Raw genomic sequence first — 14,865 nt, forward strand, 5'->3', positions numbered from 1 at the left:
ACCACGACATTACCAGACCGAGCGCAGCCAATTGAGAAATATAAGTTGGCGAGAAGACGAGCAAGAATGCGTAATAACATATTGCAGCTATAAAACGATAGCTGCGGCAAGTAGCTAAAATACGAGGAAACATATTTCTCGGACGAATTTAAAATCGCGATCTAGTGTATATGGAATAACCGACGTGCTGTTCTCTGCCTCTTACGTTCACCTATGTAAGCAAGCAGCATTTTACACCAGCGGTATTCTCCTCGAATAAAACTTAGCTTCTTAAATCCTCGAAAAGAGCCTGAGAGGCTTGGAGTTCTCTTCGCCAACTTGTTGCCCTCGTTTCTCTTATTCATGGCGTGAAAAAACGGAAGCGCTGTAAAACATTCGGAACGGCGGAACGTCTGGATGTCGTTTTTCTGGCTATCAATTCTCGCGACGAAAAGGAAGCTCGTAGAACAGTGTGCCGACTGTGTAAATAAGAGAACAGTAATAACTACGAAGTGAGCGGAGGCGTGTTCCTTGTTCTACTTGGAAGGTGGCTTCTCTCGAGCTACGGAGCGTAACAAGATGTTTTTTCTGTCGTGGAAAGAGGAACGTAGAGCGAGAAAAACCGTGAAGCGAAAGGTTTGAACGGTTGTTCGGATGTCTAGGCCAACGTCGTGCTGAGAATAACCTCGATGCAAAGACAGAGAGTGCTCGAGACGTGGATACCGAAGTGGAAGATCCTCGTCGCTGGTAAGACGTCGCGAAGGACTCGAACAGATGCCACGAAACGAAGCGTATACACCATGCTTCGTTTCTTCTCGGCAAAACGAACAACTCCTACTTCCGATCCTTTCAATTTTATAGATTGAATCGTGCAAAGTGATACGTCGTTTAGGGGAGATGAAACGTTGTCGATTTATGACGATTACGAGTTGGAAAAATCTGTTAAATTATAATTTTTACGATATTCCATAATGTTATTTCATTTAAAATTATTATCAATCGGCAATGGTTCTACGATTTTGCATCGCCTTGAAGATTATTTTTCTCGTCATCGAAGGCAATCGGATTTACAAGCTGATTTCTTCAAACATCGTCTACGAACGGGTACATTTTTTTAAAAGAACAGTCGACAGAATCGAGTTTCCCCTTTCCATCGATATCTAAGGATTTTCATCGATTGTTTCCTATTCCCGAAGCTGCTATACCGAGCCGCAAAGGAAATCTCCTTGATCGTCTCGTAAAACCTGGAAAAGATTCCGGATTATTCGAAAGCAGCGGAGTAAAATGGACGAACGTGGCCTGGATCTCCTGCTAGTCGTACGAATATGACTGAAAACGTATGATTTTTATTTCCAGCGAACCAGAAACTAGAATTTTTCTCGTTACGATAAACTTCTCTCCTTCGATTAACAATTCTTTCGAGCGTTATCGAACGACAGAGAAAAGAAAGGAAAGGAAAGGAAAGAGGTGAGAAAATTTTTGACAGGTTTTTCGTATCAACGAAAATTTTGTTCTCGCGGAAGCATTATTCGTTCGTTATTTCGTCGAGGAACTTCAGGAACGAAATAGTTTGTACGCTAAATTATAGCAAGTTTTCAGTATCTGATTACCGGAATCACAGCGTGTAATAAATATTTCAGCGATATTCAAGCTCGACCCGAATTTCGTAATTACGTTACGCGGCCAGGCTTCCGGAGCTCCCGTGGCGTCATAAAATTTTCAAAAACTCCGAGCTCCTGTAATTTTATGACGAACAGCTTTCGGTGCGAATCCTCTCCAGGAAACTACGTACGATATGCTTCTCAGCTTTCTCAACTTTCACCTGTAATCGTTCGTTAGAAACAGAAATAAAAAAACAGGAGAGAACGTATTTCTAAAAAGTAATTACGCCAATTACGAAATTACGTTTCAAGCATCTCTACAGAATCACGCACACGCAATCGACCCCTCACGCGTACTATCTAATTTTAATGCATAACTTCCGACCAGATAATCACGGTATTGATTATTCTCGACTACAGAAATACGAGTTTCGTCGGGAAACTGTAGACCCTCGATTATCCGAATAATATTATCCACAAGTAAACTACGAATATTTATGCGAATTCATATCTTTACGAACGTAATTGAAAAAATGCAACCCAAATGGAAAATTACTAAATATCGTAACGAGTATCTACTATTGGATTGGTAACTAAGTGATTGCAAATTTTATCATTAGATGGTATTGACAAAATCCGCAATCGCTTAGTTGCCAACCCAATATATTGGGTATTTTACATAGTTTTCTATCTGCTGCAAAATATTTCCTATAAATACATCAAAATCCACGGTCTATTTACAAGTATTTTTCTAATTTGCTTTCGTCTCAAGAAACTTAAATATGTTCGACACGATCCTCTTGTTTTTTATTTCTTCGTTTCTCTAAATTGAATACCTCGCAGGGAGCAACGAATGCGGATCGACTGCACGAAATTATAAATTCAGGCTAAGCCCGTTACGTATCCAACGTTGCTTGTCGAAATAGCGGTTGTTGGCCGTGTTGGTGCGCGCTCGAGGGGAAAAATTGGCCGAGCTGCATATCGCAACGAGCCGCCACTTTCGGCAGTGCCACGTTGATTTACAATACCATGGAAGATCGTGCCTTCGAAAGCTTCGACGAGATTCGTGCTTCGTTCATCGATTTCCAATAGCTTTATCCTCGTGGACGACGCGCGCAACGCTATAATATATGGAAAGGACGGAAGTGCGATGCGTGGCGATACGACCCGGAAATATTGCGAGCGGAAACGAAATTGCGAATACTTCCGGTTTCTAGAGACGTTTGATAGCGATAGAATAAATCGCAGGCAAATTTCGCTACATCAACTGTTTGTAGCAATGTATGCGTTGCATTGTCCCGAAAGTTTCTTTCGTTTCGTAAGGAAATAATAGATGCACAACATTTTTTGTTTTATATTTTGTTCTATTGCAACGAAATGGATCGTGCATAATTAGATAAAATAATATAAAAGAAAAATATTGTGCGTCTGTTATTTGCTTATAAAACGAAAGAAAGTTTCGGAACAACAGATATCGAGTATACGAAAATACGATAGCGAATATGGGGAAAGTAAACCCGAAGGACCAAGAATTTTAACGAGGAACGAATGATGATAATGATGAATGATACGCTACGATCGAGCGATTTAAAAAATAAAAAATAGAATATATCGGATTAGAATAATAAATTATGAGCCATTACGATATTCACGTTAATTTTATATTAGAAATAAGAAAACGATAACAGGGAAAGCTAGGGAGTAGATGTAAATATCGGTCAAAGTATGATCCGACACGATAATTCAAAGAATTCTAACCAGATATCGTAGTTTCAATGTTTTCAAAAGGATCAACTTGATGTAGGAAAATTCTGTATCAAGTTATTATCTCAACTTTATCGATGCTTGTTAAAAAATTCGTCTTTCTTACCGATATATCGACGTTTGTCAGGATGCATGTCGCTTCGTGCAGATCGTGACTACGGCTTCTTCTTCACCGTTGGCACGAGTATCTGCATCTCGACTGCAAAGCTCGCTTATCGATTTTTCGCAACGTTATCCTGAACGGGCGGACGAATAGGAAAATGTAAAACTGCAGGAGGCGAACATCTGGTGCATGCGTTAGACAAATCGATCGCGTATCGTCGCAGAGTCGTACTCGAAGTTTAAATCGGATAAAATACAAATAGCTACCAGGTAGAACGTGCTAGGAACAGGAGGAAAAACAAGCACCGGGCTTATAATTTCCCAGCAAATAACTGTCGGACCTTCGAATCGAATGTAAAACGAGAGTCGTATCGAAGACAATTGTATCGGAATAAATTCCAGAATCATTTCCACACGATTACTCTCGAAATACGCTCGGTACTTCGATCTCCAGTGTTATATTACACTTTAACGTACATGTGCATGTATAACAGAAAAATTATCGAACGTACCTCTATTCTTGTCAATTAATTTTTCAGAAAGTTTCTGATAGTTAGACTTTAACGACTATCGCTTCCCTTAATGACCATAAAACGAATAGTTGTCAGGTAATCTTATATCGCTAAAGAATTTGTTGAAAGTCGTTCCACGGGGATCAACGAGATTACGAAGATCGTTGTTGCACCGCTATCGCGATGGGATGGTTAAAACGTTTCGAACAGCGCGTTAAAGAGGAAATCGATTAAACGGTGTCTTTGCTCCACCTTTGCCCTCGAGTTTAAAATTCGTTGGCCGTACCTTAAGTATTTCACTATCTCGCGAACGCGAACTCGTTCCATTAATATTTTCTATACGTTGAAATCCGAAGAGCGTGAAGCTTTCCGACGAAGAGCAACAGAAAAAGTAGCTAATTTATTTTGCAAAGTAAACCAGGAAGAGGTAAAAGTGAATCCAAACGACGCAAAATTGATTACACCGACACACCGAAACAAACCAGGCAGAATTTATTTCCCGTGGCAAATTGTTTGGTCCCAAGCTGCCGGTTTTATACGAACGATTATTCTTGTAAAACGAAACTGCTATTAACCGTTCCAACTGCGATGCAAATAAATCACTTTGAATCACACCATCGTATAAAAAAGCCTAAAAAGCTCTCCGATGAGATTACCAGAATACTTGCACGGTTAGAAATAAACTGAAAATAAGTTAATTCTACTCTCCACTGCGTACGAACAAAAATCCTCCCCTTTTTCTTCTTCTTTCTAAGTAAAACTTCGATTAAGCCATTCTACAGTCACTCGATGAAATGAATAATGCATTGCATCCTCGACAGCCTTTTCCCTGTCGCTATAATTGCGTTCCTTCCACAGAAAGGAACCAAGCGCACCGCCGTTGACCAACATAATAAATACGCGAGCCAACATTATACGACCGCAAAATTAGAAACGTTTCATCCCCCGAGCAAATAGACTGGTCTAATTCTCGCGAACAATGTGGATTTAACGCGTCGTGTATTTTGATTATATTACGATTGAAATCTGCATGCGATGAAATTTCACCTGTGACGGTCTTTAAGTATTGATTTCTTAACTCTCGTCTGGGTCTTTTAACAATTTACGTCTTTCCAAGAGGAATAAAATCGAGTTAGCCAGCTACTTAATTATCAGTTGGATCAAGTCTCATTGGAACTCTATCGCGATAAAATTTCACGGACGAGAAAGTGGTGGATTACGAGCAGACTGGAGTTTTCACACGAGCAACTGTACCGAAAATAAACGTAACACGGTGTGAATTTTAAGCCATTGCGCTTTAATAAGCGCTTGTTCGAGTCAGACGACCTGTTTCGCGTTCAATTAACACGTATCGCGAGAAAATCAATTTTTAGCCGATCCCGGAGTAAAAATAATTATTAACGACACTGCTCAAGTACACGAAAACATACGGATCGTTCGTCGAGTTTCAATGTGACGCGTTTCAGACGAGAGTTTCAAGATCGTGCGAAAATTCGATGAAACGCGTCCTCTCTATACGGCAATACTCCGTCTCGTTCGATCTCCTCTTCTCCTTCAAAGTTCTTTAATTTGCTGGAATTGGATTATACAAGATGGGAGATAATAATAGGATTCAAGAGAATTAGAATTTAGATGATTTTGCGAAGAGTTTTCTTTATGGAGAAGAAATTAACAGATTCTTTTCTCCGAGACATACGACACCGAAAGATATGAATTTCATCGTGATAAAGATAAAATGGTAATCCGGCAGTAATTTAGAAGTTGAACAGTGGTTGTGTTCCGATTGTTAACGCAGGAGGTCGGAAGTTTCGTGGATTCCCGACGGAGCGTTTCCTCCATGTTGGAAATTCCTGGAAACTTGGAAATATTTTTGCTTAAAATAACGGTAACTTTTCAGGAAACCGCGGACCAGAAACCTTGATAGAGGAATCTCGAGGCACGGTCACGAAGGCAAGTCGGAGTTTCGTTTCGAGCATCTTCTTCAGCAAATTGCTTAGTTTAGGAAAGAAACGTCACGGTCGCGTTATCGATTCAACCTGAAATTCCACGATTCCGTAGCGGTGCAGCGCGATGGTCTGATTTGACAAACGCGTATAGAAATTTGTACGAAAATAACGATTATTTTAATCGGAAGATCCGACAAAATATCTACTAAAAATAAATTAACTGATACTCTGGTATCCTTTAAGCAATTTTAACGTTAATTTAAAAAACAAGTACACGCATGTTTCATTATCGAACAATTCGATTTTCCGAACCACCTCGGTCCCAATTGGTTCGGAGAAATAAGTGACGCTCTTAATAAATGACTATCATATTCTACACACTGAACTTTGCGATCTACACTTTCCTTCGCGCTGTATTACGTAGCGTACACTTTACACTAAACTACGTGTACATTACACGGAACACTCTACAGGGACAAAGATTATCTCTGGTCCAGACAGTGGACTACGCTTTAAAGTATTCGTGACAAAAGCAACGATCCCTTAAGAGAGGCAACAAACGTTCCAAGAGCATGTACGCCAGCGGGATGGCGTGAAATAGCGAGGATTCAAGTGGTTGGTCCGCTTGCTTCTGCTCACGGCCACATTCCACCGCCAGAGACTTGAAAAACACGAACACGAAGAGCTATTCCAGGCGCTTTGATGACCATACAAAAGAGGCCTGCCGAGAACACATAGGTAGCTCAACAGGTAGCACTGAGAGTACCTTCCTCCCTGGCGTGTTCTCACAGTTCCCACCCTTGCCTTCTTTCTTACTCGACGAGAGCCTCCCCTGTGCCTACACACGCACGTTCCACCTGGGCATTCACACTTCTCAACGCCCTCTCCGCGCTTTGGGAATTTTCAGACCAGTTTCCGAAACGCGACATTCCTGGTCTACCTAGTTTGGCAGAAAGTTCGAATATTGGATAGAAATTTTGTTGCCAATTTAATCTGATATTTCTCTAAATAATATAAAAACTTCGGCGCAGTCTCGACGTTAAATCGAATCAGCAAAGTGATAACTTAACGCCATCGTCTTTAATTTCACTTGCATTACGTTATACGTAAATATTTCATGATCGAGCTGCAAGGGTGATCGATTTACCGTGAAATGACCAATGGTGTAAGGACTCCATGTAAGGATACGTCACGAAGAATTCTTGAAGGCAGAAAAACAAGCGCACCAGGTCGAAATATCCTTCGGTTTCTTCCTGCCAATTCTTTTTCCACCTTTTTCATCAGAAAATACTGCATAGCCATACAACCAAAGATTATGAACGGCCGACTGAATATTCACTGGCATTACCAACGGTCAAAGAACGAATTTCCACAGATGTGTTCGAACAATCGTGATACGCCAAGGAAGAAAGACACTGTCAGCGTTTTCATTATTTCGTAGTCCGGCGAATCGAACGTTCCGCATAGCTTTCACGTTCGGCGAAAACAACGCCGAATCGTTCGATCGATTCCTGTTTAATTTACCAGCACTCTCGATCGTTCATGATACAACAAAGATGAGTCCTGGAATTGAATTCGCGTGGATAACGAGCTAATTAGGCTGATCGAGGTGCAAGTGAAGAACATGTGAAGGAATAATGGCTCGTTCCTTGATTGTACGTGTCATTAAAATGGAGAGCCTTTAATCTCTGGTTCGAGAGAGTCTCGGTTAGTGAATTGGTCGATAATTCACGGCCGAAGCTCGAGTGGTTTCGATTGGCTGAAACACGCTCGTAAAAAGGAGAGCTGCGCAGCTGGTGCAACGCTCTTTTAAACGAATAGAGTCGTTGAGTAAATTAAGCGTAGCAGGTGACAAGGATTTTCATCGGCGAAGGTTTTTTCATTACGCTAACGAGCTCTAGCTGAGCTGTATCCCACATTTGATCAGGCTTACGCCGAGGTTCTTAGTCTCTTGATCCTACGAATTCTTCAAAGGGAATCCGAGGATTTCCCCTTGTTGCTCGTGCAATGTTATTACCGAATTTCTATTTCGATGGATATGAAATGGCGTGTGAAAGGTTAAACCGACTTTCCGCTCCCTTCCGTGGAAGCAGGAATTTTACCATCGATTCCTCGTATAATTTTCCTTTCAGTTAACGTTCCTTTGATCTCTGCTCTCGAAAAGCCTGCCACATGTTTTCCAGGATTACCGTCCTTCACTTTTTCCACAGAGAAAAAGAAGAAAATGATACATCACTAGTAAATATTCTACGTTTGCCAAAAGTTACACGATCGTGCGAACAAGTTATGAAAAGATTAACATTAATTAAATTCCAAAGGCATTGCACAGTCACGAAAATCGCCATCGGCGTGACACTTGCGAGGGCTCGACGGCAAAGAGGTCGTCCGGATCGAACAACTTGCCACGACCTCGTTCTGCCTATCCGCGCCGGATCTCGACGTCCGGAAACCATCCCCCGAATTCCCTAAATCGTCTGGTCGACCTTTCTCGTCGGTCGACAACAGCATGTCCCTGAGCATCTCCAACAGTTCCACTTCGTCCTTCTTTCCCAGTTCTTCGATCACGCGGAGAGCATTTAGCATATCCCCTCTCTGTTCCCCGATCTTATCCTCGTATCCGACCAACTTGCAGGATCCTCTGTCCGTCGCTTTCTCGCTATCCTCTTCCTCGTTACCGGACGCCTGTTTTACATTCTCCAACACGAATCCTTCCTCCTCTATGACGTACGTAGCCATCGTGTTCACGCTTCTTCCGGATACTGTGCTATTATTTTCACGCTTCGACGTATCTTCCTCCTCCTGCACGTTGTCTCCTTCTCTATCCGCTATCTTCTCCAAATTATCTTCGACGTTTCTACTTTCTTCTTCTCGCGCATCGATGGTGGATATAAGAGAGGTTAAGGAAGAGCTAGAAGACGAAGGAGAAATTTTCTTCCTCTCGATATCTACTCTGAACGTGGCACCACCTTGAGAAACGTACTGTTCCTTTTCAAGATCCGATCGAGCGGTACATTCGCGGTAAGTGCGGGCTAAATTCGCTGTCTTGTTCGACCGCGTCGTTATCTCCTCGTCTTCGTCAACCGACGTGTCCTCGTTGCCGGAATCGTCTCTTCGCTCGATAATCGCTTTCCTCTGCGAGAATACCGTAGTTGTCACCGTTCCCTTGCGGCTGACAAACAGACTCAGATCTTGCTTGGCTTTTTGGCCGTGCGAGATGACCGACTCGACGACCTCCCAGTGGCTGTTCTCGAACGGGATCTTGCGGAGGGCGTGCGCCACTTGGTCGATAAGATCGCGGATGTAGGACAGCATCGGGGTATCACCCTCTTCCTCGGTGATCTTCGCTGCTATCTGTAGCTCCTCCAGCGATTCCACGAATCTGCCTAACTTCGCTAGGCTTTGACCTTGAAAAAGAAATCAAAGAAGAATAAATCGGAGCGTTGCGTTGAAAGATGCCAATGATCTGCAGCGTACGATCAAAAGAATCTTCAAACTGACAACGAGTGCCTGAGATCGCAACGCGAACAAAGATCGCGTAAAGTATTTCAAAATGGTTACGGAGAGGAAGAACGAAAAAATTGGAGAAACGAGGAAAAAGAATCTGTTTATGCAGTGGATGTGTAAAAATTACGGATAATCGTCTTAGTTAATAACGCGTTATTTACGATTAAAGCAAACGTTGTAATTTTGTCTCCTTCGAAAACATAGTACGTCCGCCTCTCTTTTCCTTATCGCCGTGGTCAAATTGCGATACTAATTGTAATTCGAGTGGAACGAGCGGTATCAGCGTTCCCACAGACCAACAACCCGGACTACCTTCGCAACCGTTATCCCTATCGACATTCCGTGCTCTCGGGTGTAAATCGTACTCGCGTGGAAATTGATTTCGGTGTCCGACTATAGCCAGTTCTACCAGAGGTCTGATGCGCTAAATAGGTTCTAAACCACCGGACAGACAAATTGTAGCACAATAGACAATATATAGTAGACCGAGACAATCGCAGATCATCGGATTGCCGACGATTTATTCTTCCATCTTACTAAATTTCTGCGACACTTGCGATTTTAATATTCTTCTATGACAGTTGCGATATCACGCGTCATAAGATTGGTCCAAATCAAATTGCAAATATAATAAGTTTCAGAGAAAAAATGAATTCCACAAATGCGTACCTAGCAACAGCCTTCCATTAAGCATCCACTTCTTGGAATGGGCCTTTGTTGCCGCTTCCACACACCTGAAACCCATTTCCATTGCTTTTTCATATTTTCCAGTCTCCAAGTAACATCTGCCAATCTCGTGTTTGATCCAAGCCACGGGAATCGGTTTGTTCAAGTGCTTGGACAAGTACTCCCATGCCTTGGCCGCTGCGTCGAGGTGTCCAAAGCTGAGATGCACTTTTCCCAAGGTCACCAATGACCGACAGATCTGAACCACGTCCCCGGTACTCTTCGACAAGCGTATCAAACGTGATACGCTACATACTGCTCGATCGTGTCTTCCCATGGCCACGTGGATCAAGGATAAATAGCGATAGGCAGCTATCTGATAGCGACTAGGGTCGTGCAAGCCCTCCGATAGCACGAGTAACTCCTGAGTGATCTTCAGAGCGATGGATGCTTTTCCAGATTCGAAGGACGCCTCTAGATTCTTCAATGTAGTCTCAGCAAGATTGTTTAATTGTTTGAACATCATCTTGGATCTTGCTAGCTGAGTATTGGAGATTCGAGGAGACGGTAGGCTCTTCCAGTAGCTTTTGTGGCTGTCGAAGTAGCTAAGGGTTGGAGGAAAGGGCAGTGTTTAATCATTTATTTTGTACGATCTTTGCCTCGGTCCCTGAAGCGTGGAAATTGAGAATCTTTTCATTTGAGAATTATCGGCTGATATAATATCAGCCTACCCTAAGCAACGCGGTCGTTTTATAATTAGATTGATATGGAAAACTTGGTAGAGAATGATAAATAATTAAAAAAAAAAGTAGGGAAAATTCTAGTCAATTTTAGCCTAGAATTAAATAGAAATTTTAGCGCTAATATTAGCAGAAAATCTTGTCAGATATCTTTAGATATTAGAAGATCGAGTTCTTAGACTATTATTATATAAATTGGAGAACAGTAACAAGATAGAACCTATTCCATAGAGCATTGTTTTTATGCAAATGATTTAATTGCCTCGATTCGCATTGAGACGTTCGATTCATTTCCCTGAGGTTCCCATTCCTGTTCCTATAGACGTCAGTCGAGGATCCGTATTCCGAGCCACGTTTCGAATCGTTATCCCGACATTTCGAATACTTTAATCATGGTCTGAAGGCGCATTGATATCATACTCGGTATAGATCAGATTCTCATAGAATAGACAGATCTGACAGACCGTAATTTACGTAGACAATCGTCTTACAGGTGGCATGAATATATCATCTTATAGATAGATTGCTCTCGCATAAATCATGAATACCGTGCATCGTCTATTACATTACCAGACTACAATCCTACCAACTAGATGGATCAGAATCCTATTAGCGGTAAATGAAATAAATCAACAAGCTATCGTATCTTTCGCCTTCTCTGATTTCCACGAACAATTTGATTTTAACTCTGCATAGCTAAATTCGGTCTTTTATATTCTAATCTAATTTTTCACTGTTCTAGGCTTTAAGAAACGCTTGAAACTCGATCGTTCGCAATAGATAATCGCACAAAGTTTCAGTTCGCCTACCATTACATACTATCGCTCGATATTTCTTGCTAATAAGTTATTCCGATGTTATCCACATTATTAGTTGAACATGTTAGAATTTTCATTTCGAAACGCTTGACGCGACAAACAATGGTACAAAATCGTCGTTCTCGCAAAATAGAAATTCCCATGAAAGAAATTCAGAGTTAAAATTTTCTTCAATTTTGCGATTTTGCTACAAAAGATTCCATAACATTTTTCTCAACTTCGAAATTTTTCCACGTACTCGGTAATAAATTTTGTAACGTACCTAAGTACCTCGGGGATCGACATTGGTTCAGGCGACTTCTTCAGCTGCTCGTTCGCCATTATAGCGGCGGTTTCCGGACATAGGGCAGCCGTTAATCGCTCTCCAGAGCTGGGTAAAACCTTCCGCAAAGCTTTCGACGGATTATTGCAGGAGCTTATCGTCGCTGCGGTCCTCCTAGCCGCAACACCGTGACTGCTGTCCCTCGGATACAAGTTCGCTGCTCTATGATACAGTACTAATGCCGACTCGTAATCACCGCTGCAAATTGCGATGCAACATTCAAAATTCGTTCGCTTAGCTACGGCGAAATGGACTGACGATTAATCACGGGGAAAGGACAAGGGTCTGTTTAAACAACGTTTTAACACCGCGTCATCGGTCGTTACCTTGTGTACCGTGGCGATGAGCTAATTTCGATAATTAACCGACGCCTGGAGTATACGCGCAAAATGCCAGAAATTATGGAAAATACAACGGTTGGAACAGGCGCTTGGTGACACACGCCAATCGCTCTTTGTTAAATACGATTATAACGGAAATAGGAAATTTAATTAGATGTGTAGCCAATGAAAAGTTTTCAGTTAATGCTTTGTCATAGTTTGAATCAGAGGAATACGTACATGGTGCATTGCGTTTCAATACAATTGTCTGTAAATTCCTCGGACGTTCTGTCGCTCGGGTTTCGGTTTCGGTTTCGAGCTGTGCGCGTGCTACCGTGTCTGCTTACCGATCGTATGACAAAGAATTTGTAATATTTGCACGAGCGTAGTAACGCGTAATAACGATCGTTCGAAATTATATCGCGTGAAATTCATGTGGTTTTGAAGCTGTTTACGATAATTCCTCTGTAATTCCCTTGAATGTACCATATCAAAGACTTTGTACAACTCGAAACATTTTGAAGATTTTTACCTTTGAACATATTATCGAAGAATATTATCTTAAATCGAAATACAATTTGAATATTAACAAACGAGAGATTATCGATGATCACTTTAACCATCTGAAATAACGTTACCGCACGTATAGTGAATGAAACCTAATCCATTAATTACGATACACATCTGTATGTGTGAAATCCATTTCGCAACGTATTAAATTTCAACAACATGCAACATACTAAAAGACAATTGGATTTCGATGCGAGAGCTAACATTGTCATCGACATAACTCTATCATGACGTCTTTAACGGCGGAACATTCACCCTGGTCACACCCTGCGATTAATTATGCAAAAGTAATTAAACGATACAGTCACGGTTTCTCTAATAGTCTGTACGGCCATTTCAAGAAAATACATTCATTTCGCTGATGAAATCGTTGAAATCGATGCGTAGTAAAGGCCTGACCAGAGCGCGCAATTAAATTTCAAGCGAAACAATTCCAATAATTGCGGTTTAGTTTCTATTTCGACTTTCGGTTTGAAATTTCCGCTTCCACTCGATCCGAAGGGAAAGTTGATAAAACGATAGTAGAACGTTGATAACAAAACGAACGCAAACACGACCACCTGCACCGTCGGTTTTTCTACGCTTCGTTGCCTGTATTCTCGAAAAATTCAATTCTATCAAAGCATCGGTGTATCAACATTTACAAAATAAATTGTAACGCGATATACGAACGCTATACCAGGTCGCGTTTTAAAGTGAAAAGATTTGCTTGGAAAATTACGCTGTCGAAAGTTCGTGAATGAAATTGAAGACGTCAACTGTCCAATTTGTAAAAGTTACTTCATGGGAGGAGTGGTTAGCCCCTTAGAATCTTTTGAGGGGAATAAAATATAAAAATTTTGCAGATCTTGCCTGCGGTATAGTTGATCAGCTTCGCGATGCAAAGATTGCGCGTATTCTCGATTATTCTTCGAGACCACCTTGCAATCGCTTTTCTTGTGATCGAGACGCGCGCGACTTTCCGCATTTTCCACCGCTTTTCTTGTATCGTTCAAATCCTCCGAGTTGCCTCTCAGGCCTCTGCTCGCGAGGACCGCCATCAACGTTTAAACTGACGCTGACGTTTGTCTCGTTGAAATCTCGCCTGAATTTTGCCATGATTATGGTACTTTGAAGTTTGCCAATAATTTTGCGATATTTCAAAATATAAACGGGAAGCTTTACGCATCCGGATTGTACTATAATTTCAGTTATTTCTAAAAGATCGATTTATATTTTTTTAATCCTCTTACGCGCACGCACATACACACGCAAAATAGAATGAATATTATTGTGAATTTGCAAGCGAGAGTAATCGTTTCATAAAAAATAATCAATGAAGCAGTTGCGAGCTAAATTTATACAATTACATTAACAGCAAATTTATACAATTACATATAGGTTCGCGAACTAAACGCAAATTTTGTTAATCGGTCTGCAATCGGATTTTCGCAATGGACTTCAACAGAGGAACTTGGACTATCCATTTAACAGAGCGCAAGCAGACAACGAGAGAACTTATCCTATTAGCTGGCGCAATTTTCCAGAGTCTGCGCGGAAAATCCAGCTACCATCAATTCTATCTTTTTCACCGGGGCAAACCTAAAGGCGGAGATAAAGCGTTACAGACTAGCGAATACGGCGCTATGTCATACTCATTGCGCTTTCACAGAACCATTCTCAAGAAGATCGACACTGCGGCACCGCCAGAACGTCTAAGATTATCCCTTAAAGAACCGAGAAAAATTCACTCGAACGCTAAACGCCACTCTCTTTCCAAGTTCTGAAGCTTTAATCGTAGATTCGACTGTGAAAAAATCCAAAGAAATTTCCCATTCTCTCTTTCGTACAGGCAGGAATATCCTCATTTTTCATTTATCGATTCGACGACGGTTTCGACCTCTTCGACTTCCTTAAACTCTGGCTTCCTAAACACGTATCGAAATTTCGTATCTATCTCCGAGGCTTTATAGTTCGAAACCAGCCGCGTACAACGAAGGCTGGCCCGATCTGGTGCAAAAGTTTATAACAAGTATACGCTT

General features: G+C 41.5%; 2 protein-coding genes across 4 annotated transcripts in view; one reads left to right on the top strand and one right to left on the bottom strand.

The window, feature by feature from the left end:
* The window catches only part of LOC138186001 (uncharacterized), a 132,372-nt gene that overhangs the window by 104,657 nt on the left and 12,850 nt on the right, over positions 1-14,865 (top strand). The window lies entirely within an intron of this gene.
* LOC138186440 (outer dynein arm-docking complex subunit 4) lies at positions 8,206-13,884 on the bottom strand. Its single transcript, XM_069126330.1, has 4 exons — positions 13,697-13,884; positions 11,851-12,152; positions 10,078-10,611; positions 8,206-9,308 (listed from the first exon to the last, which is right to left on the bottom strand). The coding sequence occupies exons 1-4, from the start codon at positions 13,882-13,884 to the stop codon at positions 8,206-8,208; spliced, it is 2,127 nt and encodes a 708-aa protein (XP_068982431.1).

Source organism: Bombus flavifrons, chromosome 13 (assembly GCF_040668555.2).
Source record: "Bombus flavifrons isolate JBK064 chromosome 13, iyBomFlav1_principal, whole genome shotgun sequence".
Classification (NCBI taxonomy): Eukaryota; Metazoa; Arthropoda; class Insecta; order Hymenoptera; family Apidae; genus Bombus; species Bombus flavifrons.